This window comes from Rhinolophus ferrumequinum (assembly GCF_004115265.2).
Source record: "Rhinolophus ferrumequinum isolate MPI-CBG mRhiFer1 chromosome 15 unlocalized genomic scaffold, mRhiFer1_v1.p scaffold_54_arrow_ctg1_1, whole genome shotgun sequence".
Lineage (NCBI taxonomy): Eukaryota > Metazoa > Chordata > Mammalia > Chiroptera > Rhinolophidae > Rhinolophus > Rhinolophus ferrumequinum.
The window spans coordinates 768,242-792,700 of record NW_022680357.1 but is presented as its reverse complement, the minus strand read 5'-3'; the positions used below and the strand labels follow the sequence as shown (position 1 = coordinate 792,700).

At 49.3% G+C, this 24,459-nt stretch overlaps 2 protein-coding genes across 5 annotated transcripts; both read right to left on the bottom strand.

Annotated features, from left to right (window-relative positions):
- Positions 1 to 2,961: 2,961 nt before the first annotated feature.
- SPN (sialophorin) lies at positions 2,962 to 6,834 on the bottom strand. Of its 2 annotated transcripts, none has more exons than XM_033101654.1 (2): positions 6,694 to 6,834; positions 2,962 to 6,305 (listed from the first exon to the last, which is right to left on the bottom strand). In XM_033101654.1, the coding sequence occupies exon 2, from the start codon at positions 6,287 to 6,289 to the stop codon at positions 5,000 to 5,002; it is 1,290 nt and encodes a 429-aa protein (XP_032957545.1). In that variant the 5' UTR covers positions 6,290 to 6,305; positions 6,694 to 6,834; the 3' UTR covers positions 2,962 to 4,999. The 2 variants fall into 2 exon arrangements, with proteins under 2 accessions (XP_032957545.1, XP_032957546.1); XM_033101655.1 differs by having other exon boundaries at positions 6,702 to 6,772.
- Positions 6,835 to 20,063: 13,229 nt separating this feature from the next.
- Positions 20,064 to 24,459, bottom strand: CD2BP2 (CD2 cytoplasmic tail binding protein 2). Of its 3 annotated transcripts, none has more exons than XM_033101650.1 (7): positions 24,302 to 24,459; positions 23,724 to 23,832; positions 23,349 to 23,484; positions 23,074 to 23,231; positions 22,539 to 22,971; positions 22,351 to 22,457; positions 20,064 to 22,276 (listed from the first exon to the last, which is right to left on the bottom strand). In XM_033101650.1, exons 2-7 carry the CDS (start codon positions 23,799 to 23,801, stop codon positions 22,166 to 22,168), a joined length of 1,023 nt encoding a protein of 340 aa, XP_032957541.1. In that variant the 5' UTR covers positions 23,802 to 23,832; positions 24,302 to 24,459; the 3' UTR covers positions 20,064 to 22,165. The 3 variants fall into 3 exon arrangements, with proteins under 3 accessions (XP_032957541.1, XP_032957543.1, XP_032957542.1); XM_033101652.1 differs by having other exon boundaries at positions 23,724 to 23,827; positions 24,302 to 24,385; XM_033101651.1 differs by lacking the exon at positions 24,302 to 24,459 and adding an exon at positions 24,118 to 24,141.

Here is a 24,459-nt window from a genome sequence, read left to right as displayed (position 1 = left end):
AACGAAAGAATGTAGTCTCTTGTGAGGGCTGGGAAGCTTTTTTGATGGTGCACTAGGAAAATCTGGGCCTTAGATCTGGGTTCAAATCCTAATTCCATCCTTTTTTATCTCAAGTACCTTTTTAACCTTTTTCTGCACCTCAGTTTCCTTCTCTGTAAAATGGCATAGTACCTACCTCATGGGTTCAACTGAAAATCCAGTGAACTGCGAGTGACACAGAGGAGAAACAACAAATGTCCACTTTTCTGCCCTTCTCTCTTCCTCAGGTACTCTAAAGGTACGGGCAGATAAGAACAGAAAAACTGGGAAACTGCCAGTAAGATGCACTGGTACTTTCGGCAAGTTTCTGTTCAAGAACTGCCTGGCCTTCATTTCCTCACGGGAGACTGCACGCTGTCGACGTGAGAAATGCCCCCACCTGTAGAGAATGTTTATGAGTTTATATGAGCCCAACTGACAACAGCTACTGGGCAGCAAGATCTCAACGCATTGAGAAAATGCTCCAAAGAACGGCAGTTTTGCAATGTATTTTATATGTTAGAATCAAAGGAGGAGATTCAAGGAGGGTGACGTGAAATCCATTAGTAGATTACATTGGCGAGAGAAAGCAAAGCGGGGAAATCTCTGGGATTGGATAAAAAGTGAAACGGAGAGACACACACTTCTTTTACACTGGTAGGTATAGGATGGTTAACAGTTCACATTTGCGGCACATGGAGATGTTAGGTGGGAAACAAGAGGGGTTCTATAGTCTCGTGCTCTGGTCTGGAAAAGCAGATGACTCTGACATTTCAAAGTTATGTCATCTTAGATGCAAAAAGACAATTGATGGGCTCCCTTAAGCTAAAGATTGCCCTTTGTCAAGGAAGCTACAGGCCCAGGACGTGACTACCGGCCATGACTCGCTTTCAGTTAGGAATTTTTATGTGCAAGCCCACTGATGGGGTTACGTCTGCTCTCTGAGCTTTAAGCCCCGCCACGCTGGCTGGGCCTCCCCGGGGCTGGTCAGGTTCAGTCTGTGGTCCCTTTTCGGCCGTTTCGCTGACGTGTCTGGGGCCCCTGATTGGCAATCCACACGCATCTTCCAAGCCCTCTCCCATTTCTTTCTCTGCAGCATGTGACCCTGCCAGGACTGGGACTCGGGTGACACACGAGAGGGTCCTGGGATGCAAACTGGGGGGGCCTCACTGTCAGGTTCCATTTGGCGCCTTAGCACCTTGCTTGCCCCACTCTAGTCCAGACCTGCTCCTGACAGCCCTTCTCCAAACGACTTTCTCCCTAGACCTCATTTTCTCCAGGATTCTCTCTAAAGGCTCTTTGCTGTACACCTAACCCTCAAATTCCGGTGTTCCCTCAGTGCTGGAACGGGTTCTCATTTCCTCCTGGGTACACCAGTGACACTACATTTCCCAGCCTCCTTTGCACCGAGGCCACCCCATGACTGAATTCTGTCCCATGGAAGGCGGGCAAAAGTGATACGTGTCACTTCCAGACCTGGCCCATGAAAGTCTTTCCATGACCCTCCTCTTTCTTTCTCCTCCCCAAGAATGACAGAGCCACAAAAGGGAAGCAACCAGGGTCCCTGAATGACCTTACAGAAGGTCATCCTCTAAATGTCAGCACAGAACTGTTATATAAACACGGAAGAAAAATTCTCTGGAGTTATACCCTAGAGCAGGGGTGTCCAAACTTTTTTTCAATGTTTTTCACCCAGGGCCACATGCGGTAAGATACACAAACAGCCGGGCCACTCACTCGAGGTGAAGTACGTATTGCCTCACCTGGTTTATTTAAGTAAACTAAATATGTTTTTGGAATTTGCTGCGGGCCAATTAAAAACGGATTGCGGGCTGCAGTTGGCCCGCGGGCCGCAGTGTGGACACCCCTGGTCTAGAGTTTTGGGGTTGTTTGTTATGCAATTAGCCTGCTCTGACCAACACACTTAAGTTCTCTCCACAGATCTCCCCTTTTCTCATTCTACACATTGAATGCTGTCGTTTCTGCATATGTTCATCTACCATTATTTAAATCGCTATCTAAACTCAAATGACTTTGAAACCGCTATCTCCAGCTCCGACTTCACGCCCAAGCTTCACGTGTCGAACCATCATCTCTAAACATCCCTCCTTACTCTTCTAAGATGAACTCATTCTGTTTCCCCGCAAACTGCTCACCTCGCTACATGGCCACATAATGATGTCAACATCTCAATCTCCCCAAACAGAAAACCTTGACGGCTAACCTCATTCTTTCCCCCTGTCCCCTCTATAGCCAATCAGTTCTAAAATTTTGTTCTCTGGATAAATACAGAGGGTGCCCCCAAAAATGTATGCACATTTTTAAAAAGGGAAAAACTGTATTAAAGTGGTAATCCTCAATATAGAAGACCGATAAAAAAAGATGAATGCGAGTCAGGTGTATATACTTTTTTGGCACCCCCGGTTTCAGACATGACCTCTTGTGTCACCTGAGGCCATACTCCCACTAGATCTCACTCACACTGGAATAATGCCCCCACCTTGGCCCACACTGCCCTCAGGCCATCGTCCTGGATGCCAAATTCACTCAAAAGACAGATCGAATCTTGCCACATGTTGACTTTAAAACCATCATTTGTTCATTCATTAATTCATTTATCCCTCCATTTAGTAAACACACCTTAGGGAGCTACGACGTGCCAGGCCCTGGGCTCTGGAGCCACAAAGGTGACACAGGGACATGGAGGGACTACACGCTAATGAGTGAGGGACACCGTCACATGTTTGGGGGATTGAGAGAGCCCTAATGGGTACCTTCCCCACTCCCACCCCTTTCTCTGCGGGATTCGCCCAGGACCCAGAAACCAATAATGGTTCAGAAAATGGCTGCATGTGCCGAAGGACACAGGTGGAGCTGACGGCCTTTGAATTCAGTGACAATACTGTCTTTCTTTTTTTTTTTTTTTAAAGTTTATTGGCATGACAACTGTTAGTAAAGTTACATAGATTTCAGGTATACATCCTCTATATCTCACATTGTGTGCTCACCACCCAGAGTCAGTTCTCTTTCCATCACCATACATTAGAGCCCGTTTACCCTCTTCTAGAGACAATACTTTCTAAAGCTGAATCGGGGCACTTGACAATCCAAGACAACAATTGCGGGTTTTCCCTAAGGGACTTCTGGGACTCGCGTCTGCTGTTTTGGGGCTACAGTCAGGCCAAGCAGTGCCTAGTGAGAAGTGGGAAAAGACGCCCAGACATGGCCCCATGGGTGCCCAGCCTGACTGGTGAAGGCTGGATGTCCACCCCAGCTCAGCCCGTCCCCACAGGCACAGGCTGTGGTGGCCAGGTGGATACACAGCCACTCTCGGCCCTTCTCTCCTCCGCCTCCTGACCTGACCCTCTGGGCCCTTTCCCCGTCTCCTGCCCGTCCTCTGGTCCAGACCACATGGCAGTCACACTGCCACAGTTCCCACTGGCCTCTGTTTTTGTAGGTCAATCTGTCTGCTCTCAGCCACTTTACCCTGTGACTCAACAACTTCCTGTTTACAAATTTCCTCTTTGCCCTGGGGAAACTCCAACTGCCAAAGACCCTGTGGTCCCCTGTTTGCTGCCTGGGCTGCTTTCAGAGACAGCCAGTTGGGTCTTGTTCCCTGCTGCCCATCCAGAGCTGTAGGGGAAGCCCCTGGTGCTGCCAGCCTGTCCCAGCGGCCTCAGTTCACTCTCACTGAAAATCCTTAGAGAAAGGAAGGAAAACGACCACAACACATGGAAACACACAACAGTGGAGCGTCACCACTACCTGGCCGATCCGTCTGCTCTCCCCCTGCGTCATGTGGAGGGGAGGCTGAGAGGAGCGGATGTAGCTGCCGAGCTGGAGAGCCACACTCGGGTCACACACATGGTCTCTCAAGCCTGGCATTCTTTTCCTGGGCTGCAGACACAGTTCAGTCTGCTGCTTCCATCTCATCTGAGCACAGATGGCACCATGTTCTCGGCAGTTCCTTAGCCTGGCATGTCCTTAGCCCTTCCTAGCCCTCCCTCCCGCCCCCCTGCACTCACGCTACCCTTCACAAACACCACCAAATCCTTGCCTCTTGCGTACAAACTGCACCCAGGCATGGACCCACACAGGTGCAAGGTTTCTAAGAACTACACGTGCCCAGGAACCCTTCTCACCTGTGCTCTTGGGAGGAGAACAGCTGAAGGCTTTGGTGGCCTCAGTCCAGAGGTGTGGGAGAATGTGGGGGTGGCTTGGGCAGGAGCCAGCCTAGAGTCCAGGTGCTGTTACAGGTACACCCGAGAGCACCTCTGGAAGGCGCCACCCTGCCCATGCTCCAGCCTGGTCTGGCACACAGCACTGGGGCCCAGATATAAGGGAGCTTCATGAGGTGACCCAGTACCGTTCCCCTGTAAATAAGACCTAGCCAGACAATAAGCTCTAATGCATCTTTTAGAGCAAAAACTAACATAAGACTCGGTCTTATATTACATATATATAGTAAAATAAGACTGGGTCTTATGTTACTTTTTGCTCCAAAAGACGCACTAGAGCTGATTGTCCGGCTAGGTCTTATTTTCGGGGAAACATGGTAGGATTGTCCTAACCTATGGGGTCAAATGTGCTTTTCAGAGTAATCCTAAGTGGGAGTTTGCTGGCTGGTCCTTTCCTTCTTCTTCCCAGATTCTGCTGTTCCTGGGGGAATCCTCTGAGAAATTGTAAGTCAAGGAAGGATGGCATTATGGAGACCAAACATCCGGTTTCAAGGATAAAAACATCGGCCAAAATGTGATGGAGAGAAGTTGGGTTGATGAGGCTGTTCCCGTGGGTGCAGGCCCTGGCTTCGGGGCTGGGGGCCCGTGTTGGGTGTGGGGGCTGCTGGGGGTTCCCAGGTTAAGAGGGGGGATGAGGATTCCGAGTGAGGATGCTGAGAGATGATGAGCTTGGAGTGAAGATTAGAAGGATGGTGATGAAAGCGAGAAATGATTCTGACCGCCAGGCTTGGTGTTCACGGGCTCTAAACGACTTCCGCGTCTCCCGCTTCTGGCCCATCAGAAATGGGGGACTCCAGAACCTCATCCTCACTGCCCACCAGAGGCTCTTCTTCCCCCTTTATGCTGGAGGCTGACCCAGCTTTGAGCTCTTCCAGGGCCAAGGAGCCCTGGCGAGACTTCCTTCGACCAAAGAAAGTGGTGAGCGTGGGCCGCCGGCCAGAACCCTCGCCGGGGACGCCAGAGCCCTTGTCACCACCGGACACTCCCACTGTTGTTATCACAGCCTCCTCATCAGACACCGGGGCGGGCCCCACCCAGGCATCTACCACCCCGTTGCGCTTTGCACCTCTGCTTAGCGTCAGTGCCCCGGTCCTCCGCTTCTGCCGCTGGCGCCAGAGCAGGAGTAATGCCAGGAGGACAATCACCACCAGCATGGCCACAAGCACAGCCATCAGCAGGGTGTTTTTTGTCCCCTTATATGAACCTAGGGGCTCTGAGGTAGGTATGGTGGATATTTCTACCGTGGAGATGGGGGAGATGGGGGAGCCACTGGTCCCCTTGGGGGTCTTCGGAGAGCTAGTTGTCATGGTGACAGGGAGTCCACTGGTCCCTTTGGAGATCTCTACTGTTCTAGTTACCATGGTGATAGGTGGTTCACTGGTCCCATCAGAAGTCTCCAGAGAGCTACTTGTCATGATGACAGAGGGTCCAATGGTCCCTCTGGAGGACTCCAGAGGTCCAGCTATCGTAGTCACAATGGATCCAGTTCCATTGGATGTCTCCAGAGAGCCAGTTGCCATGGCGACAGTGGATCCAGTGGTTCCACTGGATGCCTCTGGAGATGCAGTTGCCATGGCGACAGTGGATTCATTGGTCCCATTGGATGCCTCCAGAGATCTAGTTGCGTTGGTTCCACCAGTCATATTGAAGCCTCCCGAAGCAGACACTGCTAGGACAGCAGGGTTACTGGTTTTAGTAGAGATGTCCTGGACCATTGATTTGTTGGTGAGAGGTTCCGGGGAGATTGCTGGCTCAGATAAGGAGGGGCCATAGCTGTTAGCAGTAGAAGTCTCAAGAAAGGACGTGTCACTGGTTGCATGGCGAGGTGTGATGACCTGATGCGTGATCTGGTTATTTTCCCCAAGGACGCTTGTTACTGTATGGTGGGAGGTCATTGAGTTAGGAGTTAGGGTCTGATGCGTAGCTGAGACCCCAGGAAGAGTGGGCTGTGTGGATGGAGTCATGTCCAGATCTTCGGCCCAGACACTCCCAAAGAGGAGAAGAAGCAGAGTCATTTTCATGACCACAGGCATGAGCAGGAGGCAGGATCTGAGGTGTGGAAGTTGGAGAAATGGGACATATAAGGAGCCTGGAGGGGGAGGGGGAGAACCTGACCAGGCCCTTCCCTCCTGCCCACTTCCCTGCCAACTGCCAGACCTAACCTGCGGTTTAACAGCTTTTTCCACCCTTGCTTTTATATTATCAGAAATAGCAAGGGAACCGATGCTGGCAGCTCTCCCGTCAGCTCTATCCCATAGACCCCTGTGGCCTTGGCAGCTGGCACTCCAGCAGCACCTCCCTTCCTGGTCTCCCCTGATCCCATTCAGCCCCAGTGGCTCCTGATCCTCTTTTCCCATCATCTTTCAGAGTCTTTTCAAGCCTTAGGCACATTCCCGGGTCTGCTGAGACCCCTGCCCCCCAAGTCACACCCCCTTACCAGCTCACTTGATAAGGGCACAGGGCTGGGGCCAGGCCGCTCTAACTCCTCCTGAGGCTGGGGCAGGACTGGGCAAACGGGCCCCAAGGGGAAAGGAAGTGGCCCTGGCTCCACCCTTCCCCCCCCACCCCAGCATCCTGCCCGCCCCGCCCTGTTCCTACAGCTGCTATGATGAGAGCGCCATCACTTACTCTTTCCGGGGTCTGGGATGGTACCAGGGGCTATGGGGTCTCAGCTGAGGCAGTTGGGCGTGGGGGAGCAGGGAGTCTGGAATGGGGATTCCTGAGTCTTAGCTGGGACATGGGATGGCAAGAGGTGAAGCTGGGATCGGGAAGGGGATCAAAGCCTAGGTGATGGGAACATGCTCTTGAGATCTAGGGGGTACAGGGGAGGAAATGGGAGGGGAGGGTGGTTTCCTTTGTATTTGTAGACCCCAAGCTGTTAGGCCAGGACCCAGGGTGGCACGATTTCTTGTCCCAAGAGCTCCCAGGAAGTACTAGTGCAAGAGGAAGCCCCGAATTGTGCTGGGGGCAATGAAAGCCTTTGCAAGCTGCAAGAGATCCCTGATAAGGTCTTGAGGATTTATGAAGAAGCGGAGAGGTCACCACAGTGGTCCCCAGTTGTGGGGTGCTTAACGAAATCAATGTGGTTGCTAAGCAGTTCACACTATATCTTATTTTTGCAGAAGACTAACAAAGATGTGGGACTCTGTATGGACAGCAGTCTGGCAAGGTACCCCCTGAGGGATTAACCAAGTTTCTCAGGGCAGCTATGAGGAGAGGTTCTTTATTGTCTTCTTTGTTTTCGGACTTTCCTCTAATTTGTAAGCTTTGAGTTTTAGTGTGTGTATGGTTTTGGTTTTTTGCCTCTCTTTTCAAATAATCCAAACTGATTAAAAGTAATTAAAAGTAATCATAAATGTTCATGGTAGGTGATGGAAACGACTGAGATCGTATCCCACACACAAGCTGACAAGCGAATCTGACACAAAGACATGAGACTCCTGGGTCAGAGACTCCGGAATCCGTTAGTCACCGCACAACCAGCAGCAGGGGTGTTATGTCTGCATCAGCTCCCCTGGCCCTCAAGTCCCACAGGGTGTCACACACAGGCGTGCCCCACAAACTGAAGAACACTGAGCTCGGGGAATTTTCCTCTTTCCGAGCAGCTGGTCCACAAGCCTGCTTTGTCCTAAAGGGAGACCCCAGTGTGTCACCCTCAGTGACACACTGCAAACACAGCCCTGAGAAATGGCCTGGGTACACACTGGGCAGGACTTTGCGTGCTTGGCATAGCAGCAGCAGTATGCAGGGATGGCACCTCCAACAGTCGGGAGGGTGTAAAATGAAAAAGCTCCACACCGCTACCGGCGCACGCACATCTGTAATTCGTCTGTGTTTACACATGCATGTATTTCACTGTACTGCGTAGATTTTATGATGTATACTCTTCTGCACTGTTCGTTTTTTTAACTAAACTAACAAAGGAAGGAGAGAGGGAGAGAGGGAGGGAGAAAAAGGAGAGAGAGAGAGAGAGAGAAAGGAAGGAAGGAAAGCATTCCATTGTCAGACCTTTAGGTGTTTTCAGACTTTTAGGTTGTTTCAACATTTTGCTGTTGCAAACAGTCAAGTAGGGATAATTGGCTGCCAAGTACTTGGAGGTTTAAAAAATTATTGAATTCTAAAAAAAAAAAAAATCTATAAAAGTATTCCTAAGACTGCATGAAGATTCCTAATTTTCCAATCTTTAAAAAAATCACTGAAAAGAAATTTTAAAAAGATGAAAAAAAAGAAAAAAGAAAAATAAGTTAAAAGTTTAAAAAAATCACTGAAGCAAAATTCATGTTTGACAAAATTGTCACCCTAACCCAACAGCTGCCCACAAAGTGATATGTTCCCCAGGGTCGATGTGGGACCCCAAACCTGGGGAGACCTGAGAGGACTTAGGTGGGTCCAGGCTCTAGCCTGAAGCACTCAAGAAACAGGGTCTGACCAGCACAGACTATGGACCTGGCGTGGAGGGAGAGGGGATGAAAATGGGAACACTGGGTGTTCCTGGAGCTGTGGAGGCCCCGCCCAGCCATGGACCAGGAGGTCACCCAGGGTCATCAGAGGTTTGCATGCTCACGAGTGATAGGAACAACTCGTGTGTTCTGAAGATAATACCCCTTCCCGGCACAGGCCCCCATCGCCACCAGGGTTTGGACTTTTAGCCGTGACCTTCTGCAGGTATTTGAGGGGCCATTTCCAGCCAGACACCAAAGCAGACAGGAAGGAGCTGGCACCAGAGGGCCTGCCCCTCCCCACCCCTAAGCCAGATGCCAGGAAAGCCACAGAAGAGGAGTTGGGGTGCCTGAGCTGCCCTGTGTACTCTCTGTGTGGCCATGGGTCAGTCATTTCATCTCTGTCTCAGTTTCTTCATCTGTAAAATAGGGATGATATCATATGCTGTTTTTTGAAGTTCTTGGGAGGATTAAATTAGATAGTGTGGGGCCCTTAATAAAAGCACAGTTAATAATAACTGATGTGATAAGAGACAAGTTGTGAAGTCCCATTCTGATGCCCCGGGTCAAGGGCAGACTCCAGGGCTATGGGATTTGGGTTTGCTTTGGAGCCTGGGGCCCTTTCTTCCCATCCCATCTCTCCAGGAAGGGAACTGACCAGGCAGGCAGCCCTTGTCCTCAGAGAAATTTCCCTCTTGTCAGAGAGACGTTTATGTACTAAGTTATTCACTGAACATAATTGTTGCTTAATTTTTATCAAAGTCATGCGTATTGTAAGCACAGAGCGCTTATCATGAATGGTGATATACCCCTTTCTCTTCCAAGTCGTGATCCTGGAAAGAAACCGTTTTTTAATCCTTTTAACTTATTCTAGTCTCAGTTTTTCTGGTGGGTCCATATCCTCAAACAATATGCTCACTCTGCTGTTTCTTGATAGACCCTTTTGCCTGCCCTCATCTACTGGCTTCCAGCTCAACAGATGAGTATTTGACCCCCTGGCCCCTACCAACCTCCAAGGTCAGCTCCATCCCTCTTTTTCGGCCCTTTGTAGCTAAAATGCTTTTGTGACTTTAGATCATAGCCCTCTGTAGTCATTTTCAGTATCAGTTGTCAGGAGCAACGGCACAGTGGATGAGGGGTAAACTCGGGGCCAGCCCAGGCTTAACCACTGATGGAGTGTGTAACCTTGGGCAACAAATATAAACTTCCTGGTTCGTGAGTAGAGGTTAACGCTAATTGTACCTGCCTGGCAGCCTTGTTCTGAGGTTTCAGGAGCTAGGACATAAAGAGAGCTCGGAACAGTGCAAGCGATCCTAACCCACGCAAACGTTGGCTGGTCTAAATTCTTGATTGTCACTGTCAGATGGGTACTAGATTTACTGGGTGATCACTTTGTAAGGTATACAAATGTCTGATCACTATGTTATACACCTGAAACTAATATAACATTGTATGTCAACTGTAATTGAAAACTAAAAACAAATTAAAAAAAATAAGGACAGAATGCTAGGAAAAGACATAGAGTACAAGACTGAATTCTTCGGAATTAAAAACTGTGATACTGAATTGATAAAATTGTTGGAATATAAAATCAAGGAACTATCCCAGAAAATAGAACTCCAAAAAAGTGAGAGGTGGGGGAGAAAATGTGAGACGATATATAAGACTGCATTATTACAGGTAAAGCTGTGATGCAGGAACAAAGAGATATAATGATGAAGTGGCCTAAAAAACAAAGTCAATTATTCTCTTTCATGGGACATGTCCAGGTTAAATGGTAGTGGTTGGTAAGGCAGCTCTGCATCTCACTTCATTCCAAGACCCAGCCCCTTCCTAGCCATTGTTCTGCCATCCACTAGGGCATGGATGAATCTGCTGTCTTGAGTTCTAAGTAGCAGGCAGAAAAAGGGAACGTAGAGGAAGCATGTCTTGCCCATTTTCATAGGACTAAGACTAGAAGTCCTACACATCAATTCCATCACATTCTGTTGGTGAAAACTTAGTTGGATGACCATGCCTAACTGCAAAGGAGGCTGGGAAATGTAGTTCAGTCATGTTTCCCATGGGGACCAAGGGATAATTGGATTTTGGTGAACAGTGAGTAGCCCTCACCAGAAAGAAACAACAGATCAGTCCATGAGGCCCAAGCCAACCATTCCAGGAAGAGAGAACCAAAAAACTGGAAGGGGGATAATTATACTTATCAGAGAAATAACATAAAATAATTATCAGAGAAATAACTCTCATTCAGCTGAAAAACATACATCTTCAGACTGAAAAGCCCATCTAGTGCCTGCCCAATGAAAGAAGACCCACACCCAAGCATATCACAGCCCCAAAGATGTCATTTATGACTTAACTCCTTCTTGACAAATAGGAGGCAGCTGAGTCCACAAACATAGATGAAATCAGAAATGAAAGAGGAGACATTACAACTGATACCATAAAAATACAAAGGATCATGAGAGACAACTATGAACAATTATACACCAATGAACTAGACAACCTATAAGAAACAGATAAATTCCTAGAACACACAACCTACCCAGGGTGAACCATGAAGAAATAGAAAATCTGAACAGGCTAATTACTAGTAAGGAGATTGAATCAGTAATCAAAACATCCCAACAAACAAAAGTCCAGGACCAAATAGCTTCACTGGTGAATTCTACCAAGCATTTGAAGAATTAATACGGATCCTTTTCAAACTCTTCCAAAAAATAGAAGAGGAGCAAACAGTTCCAAATTAATTTAACAAGGCCAGCATTACCCTGATACTGAAATCAGACAAGGACATCACGAGAAAAGAAAATTACAGACCAAGATCCCTGATAAACATTGACGCAAAAATTCTCAACAAAATATTAGCAAACTGAATTCAACAATACATTAGAAGGATCATTCACTATTATCAATTGAGATTTGTTTCAGCGATGGTTCAGTATTCTCCTATCAATCAATATGACACGCCACATTCACAAAATGAAGGCTAAAAATCATATGACCATCTTAATAGATGCACATAAAGCATTTGACAAAAATAAATATTTATCATTTTAAAAAACCTCGCAACAAAGTGGGTATCGAGGGAACATACCTCAACATAATAAAGGCATATATGACAAACCCACAGCTAACATCATACTTAGTAGTGAAAAGTGAAAAGTTTTTCCTCTAAGATCAGGAACGAGATCAGAATGCCACTCTCACCACTTTTCTTCAGCACAGCACTGGATGTCCTCGCCAGAGTAGTAGTTAGTCAATAAAAGGAAATAAAAGGCATCCAAGTTGGAAATGAAGAAGTACAACTGTTTCTATTTTTCAGGTGACATATTATATATAGAAAACCCTACAGACTGTTAGAACTAATACATGAATTCAGTGAAGTTTACTAATACATGAATTCAGTGAAATATGTAATATTCAGTATGATGCAGGGTACAAAATCAATATGCAAAAATCAGTTGCATTTCTGTACATTAATAACAAACTGTCAGAAAGAGGAATTAAGAAAACAATCTCACTTACAACTGCATCAAAAATAATAAAACAACCTAATTGTCCTTTGACAGATTATTGAATAAAGCAGATGTCATGCATATAAACAGTGAAATATTACTTAGCAATAAAAAAGATGAAATATTGCCATTTATGACATAAATGGACCTTGAGAGTATTATGCTAAGTGAAATACGTCAGACAGAAAATGACAGGAACCATATGATTTCACTCATATATAGGCTATAAAACAAAAAAACAACAAACAAATGAACAAACAAACAAAACAACAAAAAAACAAAAGACAAACTCATAAATACAGGCAAAAGAATGGTGGTTACCAGAGGGGAAAGACAAAGAAGGTAAAGGGTCCAATATATGGGAGGGAGGAAACTAGACTTTAGATGGTGAGCACACAATAGAGTATACAAATGCTGTGTAATAAAGTTGTGTGCTTGAAATATATATGTTATTAACCAGTGTTACCCCAATAAATTTAATTGTAAAAAAAGAATAAAATATCTAAGAATAAATTTAACCAAGGAGGTGAAAGACCTATACACTGAAAATTATAAGACATTGATGAAAGAAATTGAAGATGACACAAATAAATGGAAAGATATTCCATGCTTATGGATTAGAAAAATTAATATTGTTAAAACGTTATACAAACCAATACAATCTACAGATTCAGTAATGACATTGAAAAATTTCAATGGTATTTTCCACAGAAATAGAACAATCCTAAAATTATATGGAACCATAAAACACCCCCAAATAGCCAAAACTACCTTGAGAAAGAAGAATGAAGCTGGAGGCATCATGTTTCCTAATTTCAAACTATATTACAAAGTCCTAGTAATCAACTCAGACGTCCATCAATGGATAACAATGGATGAATGGATAAAGAAAATGTGGTGCATATGTATATAATGAAATACTATTCAGCCATTAAAAAAAAAACAAAGAAAGGAAATCTTGCCATTTGTGACAAAATGGATGGACCTTGAGGGCATTATGCTAAGTCAGACAGAGAAAGACAAATACTGTATGATATCACTTATACGTGGAATCTAAAAAACAAAACAAAACAAAAAACCAAACTTGTTGATACAGAGAACAGATTGGTGGTTGCCAAAGGCGGGGTGGACAAAACAGGTGTCTCTAGTTAATGTACGGTAACTCTAGTTAATATACTGTATTGTACATTTGAAAGTTGCGAAGAAAGTAGATCCTAAAAGTTCTCATGACAAGAAAAAGAAATCGTAACCGTGTGGTAATGGGTGTTAACTAGACTTATTGTGGTGACGACCATTTCATAATATACACAAACATCAAATCATTCTGTTGTACAACTGAAACTAATACAATGTTGTATGTCAATTATATCTCAATCAAAAGCAAAGAACATAGACGATGGGGTTAATAAAAATGAGAGAAAAACATTCAAGCCTAAGAAAGGCTTGAGTAGAGTAACCAACTCCACATTTGACTCCGAGGGGCCAACCCCAAAAGGAACAATTTGCATGAGGAGTTCTCCTAATTAAAAAGGAGGAAACAGTAGTTCCTCAGAAGAGTCCAGTGGTTTTTCGGCACTCCCTTCCAAAACTGATTTTCATGTGAGAACGTACCTCGTGCCAGCTGATGTCAAGGCCGTAATGGTTGGTGAGCAACCTTTCAGTCCTGGGAAAGGGCCTGGGCCGTGGCGTCAGACAGACTAGCTTGGAGGTGACTCCACCCGCCGTCAATGGTGGTGTATACTTGGGCCCCCTTCTGGGCCTCCGTTTTCCTGACCTTTAAAATGGGAATAAAGGTCCCAATGTTGTTTAATTTGCTCATGTATTGCACAAATTTTGTCGAACACTAACCATGTGTCAGGCATATGATATAGTAATGAACCAAAGAAAATGGCGAGTAATCTGTCCTCCGGGAACTGACCTCCCGAAAAGAGACGGAGACTCTAGACAAATAGGTAATGTCCAGAATTATGGAGGAACATAAAGCAGGAAGGGAGGAATAGGAAATTGTCCTTTCTCCAAGAAGGCCTCTCTGAAAAGGTGATGTCTAAGCAGAAACCTGAGGGAAGCGAGGGAGCCAACCATGGATCCCTGGGGAAGGGAATTCCAGAGGGGGGCAAAGCCAAGTCAAAGACCCTGAAACCCATCGTGCTAGGCAAGTGATGGAAACCCCAAGGTGGCCAGTGAGGCTGGAGCAGGTCGGTGAGGGCGGGAGGAAGGTCCAGATCCTTTGATGTGACTTCAGATCCTCTGAAGGACTTTTGTTCTGAGTTCATGGAGAGCTGTTGGGGGTGCTTTGCCTTTGAAAAGGCTCCGTCTGGCTGCTACCAGGGAAGACTGATTGGGAACCAGCGAGGGGGCGTCTGCACGTGGCCAGGTGAGCGATGACCTGGTCTGAACCGGGATGGTCCCAGATGTGGAGAGAAGGACTCAGCTGACCCATATCTCGAGGTAGAACCAACAGGGGTTTCTTAACATATTGCATGTGGGGGTGAGAGAGAGGCTCGAAGACACCACCAAAATTTTGGGCCTGACCAACTGTAAGAGTTGAATTGCCATTTTATGATATGGGAATGTGGGGGCGCGGAGCAGGTTGGAGAAGATAAACGAGTTCGTATGGGGACATGCTGAGTTTGGGAGCCTCTGAGACACCCAAGTGGAGGCCTCAAGTAAGCAGTTTTGAAGCTGACAGGAGGGCCCTTGCTGAAGATGTAAATCTGGGGGACACAGGCATTTGGATGGTGTTTAAAGCCATGAGTCTGGATGAGTTCACCTCAAGAGTGAGTGTTTATGAAGGTACGAGAACCAGCACTGACATGTGAAATGGTGCTACTCCAATTACAGAGAGGGCCAGGGTGGCTCAGAGAGGCTAAGTGACTTGCCTAAGGTCACACAGCTGGTAAGAGGTAGGACCAGCCTTCCAAACCGGACCTTAGTGCCGATCTTGCTGGGCTCCTTTACAGTCATCTCTGTAGGCTTCTGTTGGTCTCATTGGACCTGTGGCCGTAATTTAGAATATTTAGAGACGTTAACTAGTGTTCACTCAGGCTCGGAAGCCATACTCTGTCATCTGAGCTTTAAGAAGAGCTGGAGCGTTGGGAGTCTGAGGTCGGACCTGGAGGTCTATGAGGATTCCCACACACTGAGACAGGGCAGATCTGTGTGTTGGCACAGCCACAGGTGCTCGGAGTCCTGATTTTGAAAGTTGGAGGACCTGGTCACCCAGGTACTGGCCAGTAAAGACATGATTTTGGATCTACCCCAGCCCCTGAGCAATAAATGGAGTGCTTAGCATATACTGCAGCAGGCCTTCCTCCACACTGGAAAAATGTCGAGATACGAATAGCTGTCACCAACTGCTTGCCCTAAATCAAAGGTAAGCGTGCTGCCCTCTCCAGAGCTGTTAAGAGGTTAAATAAGAAAATACCAGTGAAATCACCCAGCTCACGGCAAGCCCTGGCACGGAGTTTAATTTCTTTTTTCTTCTCCTACCTCAGCCATTAAGAATCTCTGCAAAGATCCGTCAGAAGCTATCTGACCTCCAGGGGTCCTCACCTGTCCCTACCCCAGGCATCTGTTCAGTGTGACTTGTTCCACGTGGGAAGTGGTTCCTCAGAGCCCTAGGGCTCAGAGGTGGTGCTCTGGGGCTGATCACCCCGGGCTGGTTGTCATCTGCCCCACCCCCCAGATGGGTCTCTGCCCTGTTCTTTGCCCTGGAGGCGCCCTTGCCCTCTGGCTTCCACTTAGGTTCAGCTAAAAGTAGGACAGGCTGGAGATCTGGGGAGAGAGAAGAGAGAGAGGGCCTTTCTTCCCGCTCCCTTCCTGCTCTGCTCACGTGACCGGCGGAGGTTTCATCTCCCTGCCCACATCTGCAGCATCTGTCAGGCGTCCCATTGTGGTATTGTGATGTATAGCACGAACACCGTATTTCATCTTTGTCCTTGTTTCTGGCACAGAGTTACCCCCGCCCCCTCCCTCCTACACACACAGGAATTGGTGATCAGAATTTTACACTCCTCTGTATCTCCAACTGTCACTGAGTTTCAGTGACACGATTTCTTCCCCTTCCCCTTCAGTCCTAAAGGTCACAACAGTTGTCCGTTGTTGATAGCTTCTGGGTGCTTCCACATCCCTTGCAGGTTCTTCTAACCACACCCACATTGTTACAAGGAGTGCCTACATCAAAGCTTCTAGAACTGTGCTGTTCATTCAGTATGATAACCACCAGCCACTTGTGGGTATTTGAATGTAAATGAATACAATTTAAAATGCAGTTCCTCCTTTGCGCTAACCACATTGCAAGTGTGCAGTAGCCAACATGGGTGGCTAGTGGCCAGTATCTGAACAGTTCAGATACAGAAATGTCAGTCGTTCCAGAAGGTTCCATTGGACAGCACTGCTCTAGAAGGATCTGAGTTGGATTCTGTTTCCTGCTGGAATTAACTGGTACATGCCCCACAATGGTCAAAACCACGGCACTTTTATCTGCTTTACATAGTTGGGAATCCAGTTTAAACCGTCACTGATCCATAATGATTCTAACACGCATAAAAGGGTTAAACATTAAGACACATGTGGATGGAAACATGTAATGTTGCAACCACTTTGGAAAAATTTGGCAGTTCCTCAAAATACTAAGTGTTTTAGACCAGACAGGCATAACCACATGACCCAACAATTCCACTCCTAGGTATATACCGAAGAGAACCGAAAACATAAAAACTTACACACATGCAAAAACTTGTCCATGAGGCATTCTTTACAATTGCCAGGAAGCGGAACAACGTACATGTCCATCAACTGAGGAACGGATGAACAAAATGTGGTCTGTCCAGACAATGGAATATTACTCAGCTTTAAAAGGGAATGAAATAGTGACACACGCTACAACATAGGGGAACCTTGAAAACATTACAGCAAGTGCAAGAAGGTGGGCACAAAGGACCACATATGAGGGCATGTGGAAGGGCTCTGTGGCCTAGAGTGGGTGTTCTACGAAGAGGGGAGACCTTGAACGAAAGAGAGGCAGAAGGGGGCCCGGCTGGCTGGGCTGGAGCACGGGATAAGAAGACGGTATAGAGAAGAGAACGTGGGGCGGATGGGTGGCTCAGTTGCTTAGAGCACGAGCTCTGGGCAATGGGGCTGCTGGTTCAATTCCCACATGGGCCAGCGAGCTGCGCCCTCCGCAACTAGAATGAAGTCAATGAGCTGCCACTGAGCTCCAGGATGGCTCAGTGGGTTGGAGCGCTGTCCTCTCAACCACAAGGTTGCCGGTTCGACTCCCACCAGGGATGGTGGACTGCACCCCCTGCGACTAACAATGGCAACTGGACCTGGAGCTGAGCTGCACCCTCCACAACTACGATTGAAAGGATAATGACTTGGAAAAGTCCTGGAAGTACACACTGTTCCCCAATAACGCCCTGTTCCCCTTCCCCAATAAAATCTTTAAAAAAACAACAACACCCAACAACAGCAACAAAAAGGAAAACGTTCGCAGCCTGGTCCCTTTGGAGCCAGTTCTCCATTTGCTCCCTTGGGCCAGTATCTCTATGCTGAGACTGAGGGGATCTAAGCAGGCCTGGCCTCCACCTCAGACCACCTTTCTAAACCCTGTTCAACAAGTATTTATTGAACATCTACTATGTGCCAGGCATGGCACTCCGTGCTGGGGAGACAGGCTCCCCATGGTTCCAGCTCTCGTGGGAACTACTGAAGCCCCAAGGATAAGGGTTACAAAGGGACAGCACAAGGACCTATGGGACCATATCACAGGGGCTCCGACTCCAATCTGGGATCAGGAAAGCCTTCCTGGAGGAAGCCTCTCGGGTTTTGCCCTCAGGGAGAGCTGGGCAGCTCCAGCTGTGTTCCGGCTGGGGGAAGAGAAGGCCAGCGGCTCAGGGTCAGGCGTCCCCACTGCCTGGGGGCCTGGGGGTCACTGACTGTGTAACGACGCATCAGCCAGTTGGTGGGTCTAGAAGGGGTGGCATATGTGTCAGAGGCATTAAGACTCCCCTAAACTCCTCAGGCTTTGTAGAACGTGGCCCTTCATCCATCTTAACCCCTTTGGGGGCTTCCTCAGGTCCCACAAGATGCCCAGGGCAGTGATACCCCAGCCCGCAACCAGGGGTGCCCAGACTCACCTTCCCCCACTCCTGCTACGTCCCTGGAAAATGGCCTGGCAAAGGCAAGAGGCTGTATTTCAGAGGTTCTGGTGTCCTGGATGCAGTGACATCTGCAGCTTTGACCTTGAACCCCCATGACCTTGCCCATGGCTAAGTGACACAACCAGGAGTTAGAATGACCCTAATGACTCCTCCACCCTGCCCCCGAGAAACTCTTGGGTCTAGACACCTATCCACTGCTCACCCAGGTCACACCTCATCCCTTTGGGGCAGCAAACGGTCCCACAGGTCTCCACTCTCCGGCCTGACTCAGGAGGAGGCCATCCCCCTGACACACAGGACCAGGGAGGAACGGCTCATTCCCGGTTCATTCAGCACCACTGAGCCCGTCTCAGGCTAAGTGGTGGAGACAGGCCAGGAGAAACTGCTCTGGGTGTCGTGTCAGACATTTGTGCTGCTGGGCGCCATGGAAGAATTAAGCAGCCTGGGAAGTGGAGAGCAGGAGTTAGATGCCGTTAGGGAAAGGAGGTCTAGAGCTAAGACACAACAGGAATATTAGCTGGTCTTTCCCAGAGACTCAGGAGAGAGAAGAAGGCAACACTGGCCCAGCCTGGAGAAGTGAAATTACCTGGCCTTCTTGGGAGCAGGCTGGAGCCTGGTGTCAGGGGAGAGCAGGGAGACGGGAAACAAGGGCAGATGTGCAACGCGAGGGGCTGGCTCAGCCGGGCCCTGGAAGACCCGCGTCAGCTTCAAGCTTGTGAACGTCGTCTTGAGGGCAACGTGGAGCCATGACAGGTTTCTAGTAAAAGGCAAGGAACTTCACCTCCATGGTCTTCCTCTCCAAAACCGGTAACCAAACCTAATCATGAGAAAAATACCAGAGAAGCCCCCATTTTAGGAATGTATTACAAATGACCTAAGCAGCACTCCTCAGAACTGTCAAAGTCAGCAAACAAGTCTGAGAATCTGTCAGACCAGGGGAAACTAGAGGCATGACAACTAAATGTAATATGGTTTCAGAGGGGATTCTGAAACAGAAAAAGAACATGAGAGAAAAATTTGTGAAATCCAAGTAAAGTATGAGGTTTCGTTAAGAGTAACATATTGTATAATGGAATATTATTCAATAATAAAAAAGAATAAAGTACTGTTACGTGTTACATGGAAGAATCTCAAAAACATGCCAAGTGAAAGCTGACACATGAGACACAAAAGACCACCTGTTGTATGATTCTATTTGTAGGAAATGCCCAAAATTGGCAAATCGAGAGACAGGAAGTAGATTAGTGATTGCTAGGGAATGGAGGGTGAGGGGGCAGTGGGGAGTAATGGAGAGGGACGGCTGATGGGTGGGGCTGCTTTTAGGGTAAAATGTTCTAAGATTAGATTGTACTGATGATTGCACAACCCTGTGAATATACCAAAAACCACTGAATTGTACGCTTTGAGTGGATCTCCCGAATCTGTTAGATTGTTCATCGTTGAAACACCATCGGTTCATTAGTTGTAACAAACGCACCACTAGACGTTAAAATAGGGGAAACTGAGTGAACGCCATGCTATTTCTGTAAACCTACAAAATTAGTGTAAAATATAAAACGCTGAAGTGTTGGTAGGAAAGGGAGATGGTCACAGAGAGAACTTGGTGACATCTATTCACGAGGGGCGAGGCGTGCGCTGGGTGGAGGTGTTAGTTTCCTCTTGGTGCTTAACAAATGACAAACTTGGTAGCTCAAAACAACACATTTTATTAAGGTCTGGCAGTCCGAAGTGCAGAATGGTTTTGACTGAGCTCAAGTCCTGCCAGCGGGGGCTGCGTTTCTTTGTGGAGATAGGAAAATCCGTTTTCTTGCCTTTTCCGGCTTCCACAGGCCTCCGCATGCCTTGGCACACGGCCCTTCCATCTTCAAAGCCAGCAGCGTGACATTTTCAGCTACTTCTGACTCTCCTGACTCCCCTTCACTTTATAGGGGTCCTTGTGATTACATTTGGGGCCACCTCAATCATCCAGAATCATCTCCCCATCTCAAAACCATTCATCACGGCTGCAAAGCCTCTTTTGCCATGAAGGTCACATATTCCCGGGATGTGGACATCTTTGCGGAGCCATTACTCTGCCCATAGAAGGTGTCATCAGGGAGGTGGACACAGGAGCAGGTTGTGAGGGGAAGAGGTCAGTTTTGGACAGGTGGAACCGGGGTGCCTGGGGAACACTCAGGGACTACACCCTGGGCGTCCGTCTACTGGCCAAACACTAAGCACCTTCCGTGAGTCAATCACTGGGGGAAGAGAAAGCTGAACACGGTTATTTCATTGATCCTAAGACACCTGCTTTTCTGAACATTTCTGAAATCAGGATGCACCTTTTAATTGCTATCTTACAACTATAACTGGCAGGGCTTCCCTTCTGAATGACACAAAACAAGTCATCTGAACATCTTGGAGTCAATGCAAACCAGGTCTGGCCTGACACTGGAGCGGGTCCAATTGTTCCAAAAGTTGGAGGCCTCACTAAAACATCGGGGACGCGTACCCATCTTTCCTAGTTCCTGGCCTAGCTCCTATACCTCGGGGCCCCCGTGGGTCCCACGGCTCTGGTGCTCGGCTCTCGTGTAACTGACAGATTCCACCAGTGCCCTGGCCTCACACATCTCAGCCCTCAGCCCTGTCACCACGGCAGGGTCCAGGCACCAGCCCCTCGCCCCGGGGTAACCTGTCATGGGTCAGGCTCAGTAGCGTTCCACCTGACCACGCACTAGAAACACCTGGGAGCTGTTAAAAGACCCACCACGAGGCCACAGCCTAGACCAACCTAGTCTGAATCTGAGGATAATTTCACAGCTCTCCTGTGATTACAAATTGGGAAGCGTTAGAATCAGTTCTGTCTGGGTGCAGAGGAGGCAGCCTCAGGCAGCACTGGTGAGGGTGGGAGGGTCGCTGGGGGTGGTTAGGTGTAGACTACACAATTACACTTGTCTGCCTCCCTTCCCGACTCTGAATTCCTGGAAAGGGACCAGCCCAGTTATCTCAGTTCCCTCAAGGCACTGACTAGCCCTACGCCAGGCACAGGATGGGAGCCCAGGTCCTGGAAGCTTCACGGCCTCAAAAGCCAGACAGAAAAGACCTAGTACCAAAAAACGTCTGGGAAGCGAGCCTACTGGCCTCTGACTCACTGTGTGCCCCTCCAATGACATGCTGCCCTACTCTGTGCCTAGTCGATGGGTGGCAGGATCAGGTGACCTTGTGCTAACACTGAGCCTGCATGTCACTTAAGGAGCCTGAGACAGTGGGAGCCAGTGAGTACTAGGCTTCCTGCTCACGCCCAACTGCTGTCCCAGCCCTTCGAGGCCTAAAACGCCCCTTCTGGAGTTCCGTTCTGTAGTGGCTGCCAGGACATGCTAACTGAGATCCTAAAAGCCAAAGACCTCAGAACAGCAACAGGAACCCCCAGAGGGTACCGGAGAATAGTATGTGCGTGAAGGGATTTTTAGGTGGTAAGCAGAGGCCAGGTGGGGAGGCCACAGGACACCTGACATCCTGGCTCTGCCTCTAGGATTGGTCAACGGTGAGATGGTTCAAGGGACCAGAAACTCCCACAGAAGAACTTCATGAGGAAACAGTCAAGGGCTGAAACAAGTCCAAAGGGGCTGTAGGGGATCCCTGGCTTCCGGCCATCAGCACAGCCGAGGCCTTAATACACAACTACAGGCTTTTATTGGGAAAGAAAACTGACTGAAAAGAGGCCCCCGATATCCTCATTGCCTGAGGCAGCTGGGGCCTCCTCCAGAGTCCATGAAAGAAGGGGCCCCCAAACTGGGCCCTCGGCAGGCTCAGGTATACAGATCAAAGTCAATACGCTTGGAGTTGTAGAACTGTCCACCAGGGGGGTCCAGCTTCCGGCAATACACACCATCCGGGAAGTAACCTTCGTTCACCCAGGTCTGCGGGGAGAGAGGGCAGAGCTGGTGGAGGACTGATGGGTGCGAGGGCAGAAAGGAGGCGAAAAGGGGTTTACCTGCATCTGGGTGCTGGTGAAGGGCCCGTACAGCTCAGCATCCCCCGTGTTCTCCCACTTATACTCCCACATCACGTCCTCCAGCCCGTCTCCGAGCGACTCTGCTTCTACAATCACAGGCAAAGCCGTGTGGGCCTCCAGCGCCATGCCCCTGCCCACAAGACCCCGCCTCTGCCCTTCAAGCTCACCTCTCTGGGCAGGGGACAGGGTCACCAGCTCCTCCTCTGCCACTTCTTCAGCAAACATGTCCAGAGAAGGTGGGGAGATGGAGTCAGGGGGTCCTTGGGTCTGGCACCCCAACCCCTTCAGACGCATGGCCAGCCGTTCCCTTGTCTCCTGATAGACACCAAGGTTGCCCCGAGCCACCATCTGGTCAGCCAACCCCGAGAGCCTGTCCAAGCGCTGGGGGGAAGAGGGCCGTCCGGGCCCCTTACTGCCCCCTTTGGCTCCTCCTCTGGCCCCCAGACGCCTCAGGGCCCCAGCCACTGTCTCTCTGGGCAGCAGCAGCTCCAGGAGGCCCTCCAGGAGTGCCTGGGCGCTCATGGGTGTCTGGCCCAAGTTATCCTCCTCGTCGGAGTCCGATGGTGGATGCTGGTCAGGTGGCCGCTCCTTGATCTTCACCTGTACCGTGAGAGAGAACACGGAGATTATTTCTGACAAACTGCCCGCAGAGCCCAAGCACCTGCCGCCTCCGGCCCGGCCCCGCCAGCCCCCGAGCCATACCCAGTCAATGTTGTCCAGCCAGCTGTCTCGGATCTGAGCTTCTCGGTTCAAGAAGTAGTTGCCGTCCGCATCAAAATGGCCTTCTTCCATCTCTTCCTGGAGATTGAAAGGTGTGATCCGCACACCTCCCTCACTGGGGAGTGTGGCCGCTTCCTGACCTGCACCCAACACAGGCATTTCACACTAAGCATGCGACGGTGACAGAAGGAGCCCTGGCCCACGTCCCAGAAGCCGGTTCGTTCCCGCAGCAGAATCAATGCTTCCGTAGACCTCACCTTCCACGTCCTCCGAGGCCAGGATGTCATATTTGCTGGACCCCTCCTCCTCGTCGTCCTCCTCATCGCTGTCCAAAGAGTGTTTGCCTTTGAAGCGGCTCCCAGGCCCTCCTGCCCCGGCCACAGGGTCCACGAGCTGTGAGCAGGAGCCAGCCGGTCGAGAGAGGCAGGTTACCTACCGGCTTAGTCCTCAAAATGCTCTAGGATCTGGACTCAAACTGACAATCTCCCAAACCCATTTCTCAGAGAAGACGGCGAAGCTAGTCCTTTCCTTTCTGCCCTTTTTGTATCCCACGCTTTTTCCCTCTTCGGGCTCCTCGTTTCTTTTCTCTCCCCCTCACTCCTCCCTACGACGCAGGAGTCTGGCCCCCTCACCTTCTTCTTGGGTACACTGATGTCATCCTCCTCATCCTCATTTCCCACGCCTTGAAAGGTCACCTTCCTCTTTGGCATGGCTGGACCGAGGGACCTGCCTCGAGCTGAGCTGAGAGAAAGGACGCAGAGTAAGGGAACCGGGCGAGGAGGAGGTTCGCCGCGAGAGGGCCCCAGCGCAGCAAACGTTTGTTTCCCCTGGTACAGAAATAGGGGCCGAAAGGGGCGTTGACAGGCAAGAGGCCCCGGAACCTGGTCTGGCATCCGACAGACTGGCTGCAGCCGAGCCGGAGAGGCGGGAGCCCCGAGCAGTTCCCCCACGTGACCACCCCCATCCCCAGCCCTGGCATCCCGGGCGCGACGCCGCTCCCCGGCTTAACACCCGCTGCTCCCCCACCGCCAGTTCCCTCGGAGCTCGTGAGGCTCGGGCGGACCCGGGATCTGGCGTCCTGGCCGCCCCGCTTCTCCCCGCGACGAACTCCCAATTCCGCGGGGTGACCCCCGACTGTGCCGGGCTCTGTGTACAAATGAGAGGCGCCAGAGCCCCAGGGACCCCAGCAGTGCCACCGGCGCGCGCTCACCTAGGGACCCCGGGAAGGTGGGGGAAGGCAAGGAGCGAAGCTTCCGCTAGGGCTGCATCCGGGGCACCGGGCCGCCATCACCCGGAAGAGAACTGCGGAAGGCGCCAGGAGGGCCGGAAGTGGCTTCAGTCTGGCGAGAGCGGGTGGGCGGAAGTCCG